At 40.3% G+C, this 4,054-nt stretch overlaps 1 protein-coding gene across 5 annotated transcripts in view; it reads right to left on the reverse strand.

Moving 5' to 3' along the window:
• The window catches only part of LOC103476104 (voltage-dependent T-type calcium channel subunit alpha-1H-like), a 41,131-nt gene that overhangs the window by 17,938 nt on the left and 19,139 nt on the right, over positions 1-4,054 (reverse strand). For all 5 annotated transcript variants that reach the window (XM_008428200.2, XM_008428202.2, XM_008428201.2 and 2 more), the window contains one exon: positions 1,974-2,081. In XM_008428200.2, the coding sequence (XP_008426422.1) occupies positions 1,974-2,081 (108 nt within the window). The remainder of the gene's footprint in view (positions 1-1,973; positions 2,082-4,054) is intronic.

Raw genomic sequence — 4,054 nt, forward strand, 5'->3', positions numbered from 1 at the left:
TGTATATTGAAGTCTCCAACAATAAGAACATGTTCATAGTTAGTTAAAATCCCAGATAAAAAGTCAGAGAAGTCGCTTATAAAATCCTTATTATATTTGGGGGGGCGGTAAACGACAGCACAGAAAACTGGGTTTACGTGTCTCATCTCAAATGACGTAAACTCAAAGCTGGGGAAAGACGTCTGTAGAAAACACTGCTTACAATTATAGTCCTGTTTGTAAACAGTCGCTGTGCCTCCCCCTCTCCTCGAAGTCCGTGGTGAATTAAAATAAGAACAATCCGTTGGTAAAAGCTCAGATAGAGCACTGGACTCACCAACACTCAGCCACGTCTCAGTCACAAACATAAAATCCAGGTTTTGGCGACTAAAAAAGTCCCGAAGAATAAAAGTTTTATTCACAAGCGACCTGGCGTTTATCAGGCCAATCCTGACAGACTTTACCGCGAGCTAAAGTCTGTATGCGGGGCGCCGCGCTAACCACCGCGCAACATCCCTATTGCGGGAGCCTATGCTGTAATTTACAGTTTGTCTTTGTTAAATTATTTACATTTTTATACAATTTGAGGTTTCCGAAGAACTCACCTACTCCACCTTCTTTCATTTCCTTGGAAAAATCTGTTTTGTCATCTGATTGCGACTAGTCACTGGCCTAGAAAAAAAGTCATTGCAGAGAAAAGAATCGACTAGTCGACTAATCGGTGCAACCCCTACAACCACCTCTGTGTTCAGACGATGACTTAATAATAATTGCAAAATAAACATCAAGCATTAAAACATAAGACTGTAATGGACTGAATTCTGACACACTTGCGGGACTGTTGTCAGTCAGTTGCTATGGCAATGTGTAGCGGTTCTGACAGAGAGCGATTAAAACGGAAGCAGACAGGTGACCTATGGTGTTCCCCAGAAAACTTGCTAAGCCCAGAGGCAGGGGTGGCCAAGGCGGTCCACCAGCAGCCCTCCGTGTTTTTATATATGTATGATTGTATGTGTATGATATGTATGCTGTATGATTATGAGGCAAGCGCAACATCTCCACAGGCTGACCCGCTCCACTAACGCACACGCCGACCGGGAATACAAGCATAAACCTGTCAAGCACGTCCAACGTGTCCCTCAACCCATCTCCACCCCAACAACCAGATGCGTGAAACGCATTTGGTGGGAACGCACCATCAAGCATCTGCAGTCAAAGTGCACATGCGTTAAACTTGAAGCGTCTGACGCATTTTTAACGTGCGTTAACGCGCTCGGTGCGGACGCACCATTAGTAACTTATTTAGACACAAAAAAAGTTGATTTGGGGGTTAGTTACACTTTAAACTCTGCATCCTTGTCTTAACAGATTGATATTTCAGTTTATTACATTTTTTTTATCAGGTGTTGAAAGTAAGCAACTTTCTTAATTAGCAACAGGCAATTGGTTAGGCACTGGCTCACAGAGGTCTTTTCCCATGTCTACAACACACAGTCTGTAAAAACAATTTCAAACGCGTGCCAACGTCTTTCCACTTTAGAATTATTTGATGGTATTTCACTCAAAATCTCAAGAAAACATTTTGACAAATTGATTGAAAGCAGGGATGTCCAAAGTCAGTCTTCAATCCTGCATGTTTTTAGATGTGCTCCTGTTTCAACACAGCTAATTCAAATGGCTTTGTTCGCTACTCAGCATGTTACGAAGACATCCAGAAAGACGCCGGGAAATGTTTAAAACATGCAGGACATCGGCCCCAAATGACTTTGGACACCACTGGTTTGAGAAGTATGGATACTTTTACAAACCTCTGTAGTGGTTTAAATACAAGGTAAATAAAAAATAACTACAAATGTAAAAAAAACTGAATGGTATTCAATGTTCTTTTTTAGAAATTAAGTAACGTCCCCAGCTTTCACATGAAAAATAATTTAAAAATAAAACTAATTTCAAGATTAGCCTCTTGCTAAAGTAAGTCTTTCACACAGACTCACCAGTTCCTGCTCAGTCGGGACAGCTCCAGCTTCTTCCACTTGAAGCTGCTGCATCTGAGCAGAGCTGGACTCAGCGTTCAGTTGGTCAAGTTGGGAAGCTAAAGTGGCCTGAGGAAACAAATTTTTTTTAAAAAATATTTACGAATGAGAAATGAGGTCTGTTTGATGAGAACTCATAACATGTACAGAGCATTACGAGAAGCTTCAACTATATAAAGTTTTCTTTCTACTTTACAGTTATGTACTATTTTGAGTTAATCTATGTCCATAAAATCTTAGGAAAATCTGAGTTCCTTTAAATCAGGGGTCCCCAAACTTTTTCCTGTGAGGGCCACATAACTTTTCCCTTCTCTGGTGGGGGGCCGGAGTCAGTTTGTAACAGAAAAAGTGTGACGATTGCAGGAGTGCCTAAAKGTAAAAATGTATTGTTTTCCAGAAAGCACAATCAAATAACCCTCTCTGGGTTCTTCACAGAACAAAAGTCAGGAAATAAATAACACTACTAATGAAATAAATAATAACCAAATAACCCTCTCTGGGTTCTTCACAGAAAAAATCCAGGAAGGATTATTGTCCGTATTTTCCGAACTATGAGCCGCACTGGACTATAAACCACAACCTCAAAGTTTTTTTTTAACCAGTAAACATGCACATATAGCAGATATCTCTGCCGCTCCAGGTTTTCCACAACGATGCAGCAGCAGCAGAGGGGGGCGGACATTTATTACGGTTGAAAAAGAAAAGGTTGCCAAGATTAGATTTAACAGAACTGATTACAGTAGTTTCCGAACGGTAACTGTAACAGTAAAAGTGCTGATCCTGTGTCTGCTACTAGCACGTGCTAAATGAAAATGGGCGCCTTCCTCTTCTTCTTCTTCTTCTTCTTTAGATTTCAACAGCAGCTTGCATCCATTATTGTTGCACTACTGCCATCTACTGGATCATAATATCTATACCCAGGAGTGAAAGTAAGGGGGTACGGCAGGGTACTGCGTACCCCTAAAAGATTTAGCGGGGGTAAGCAGTACCCTCAAGAGAGGAGCGGCTGTCTGCTGTAAAAAAATCAATGGATTCACCGAGCAGCCGTGAGTTCACCCACTAATCAGCCGTGACTGATTAGTCTTTTAAGAACAATCTAAAACACGACTTGATCAGTTAATAAATAGCTTTTTTTCTCATTTCATATTGTTTCTGAACTGTTCGTGCTTTGGTAGAGCAGGGCTGCAATATGTCGATCGCGGAAGGTTTTGAGCTGATCTCAGCATTAGGTGACAATTCTGCGCAATTCTGTGCGTTTCGGTCCCATGCCAAAATAACGAGCAGAGTAGGAGTTTAAAATTAACTAATCAATCACCGCTGTGTTCATGAGAGGCTTATTAATGATCGCAAAATAATATCAAGCCTGTAAACCTAATATTGTAACGGACTGAATGTTATATTTTTAACATAATCTCGGGTTTGCTTGCGGAGTGCAGGAGGTTGCCATAGCAACGGGTGTTTACTCTCCATCTCCAGAGATGGAGAGTAAAAAGGTGCGAGTGGTTTAGAGTTGATCACCTGTTCAAGTTGTTTTACTTATTTTTTTACTTTTGCAATGGCGCATCATTGCGATTTCTGAACGTTCAATAAACGACAAACTTGGTCTAATTACCTCGTTCTTTGACTATACTTCATTTACAACAAACATCAAACACGGTAAATATGTTTCATTAAGTATTTAACAAACAAATGGCTTCTAACGCGATAATTATGTGAATTATGTGAATTAAATTAATTGTCCGATATAAAAAATAGTTTGGTGCTTTGAGCTCAGAGTCTGAGAGGCTTTTTCTTTATCAAACAAATTTGTTTGCCTCTTATTTAGTGGAAATATTGATTTTGATGAGATTTTCTCCAAAATAATAACCTTTTTCAACTTTTATAGCTCCACTGCTGAAAATGAGACGCTAACATTCACAAATGACTTCAGAAGATGAGCTTCTAACCTAACAGAGCTCTGTGGTTCTTCCTGTCAGTATGAGAGTCAGGGTGAGGAGGCGCCATGTTAGGAAGAGAAGTGGAAGCTGCAGGATCTTCAGAAC

Source organism: Poecilia reticulata, linkage group LG14 (genome assembly GCF_000633615.1).
Source record: "Poecilia reticulata strain Guanapo linkage group LG14, Guppy_female_1.0+MT, whole genome shotgun sequence".
Lineage (NCBI taxonomy): Eukaryota > Metazoa > Chordata > Actinopteri > Cyprinodontiformes > Poeciliidae > Poecilia > Poecilia reticulata.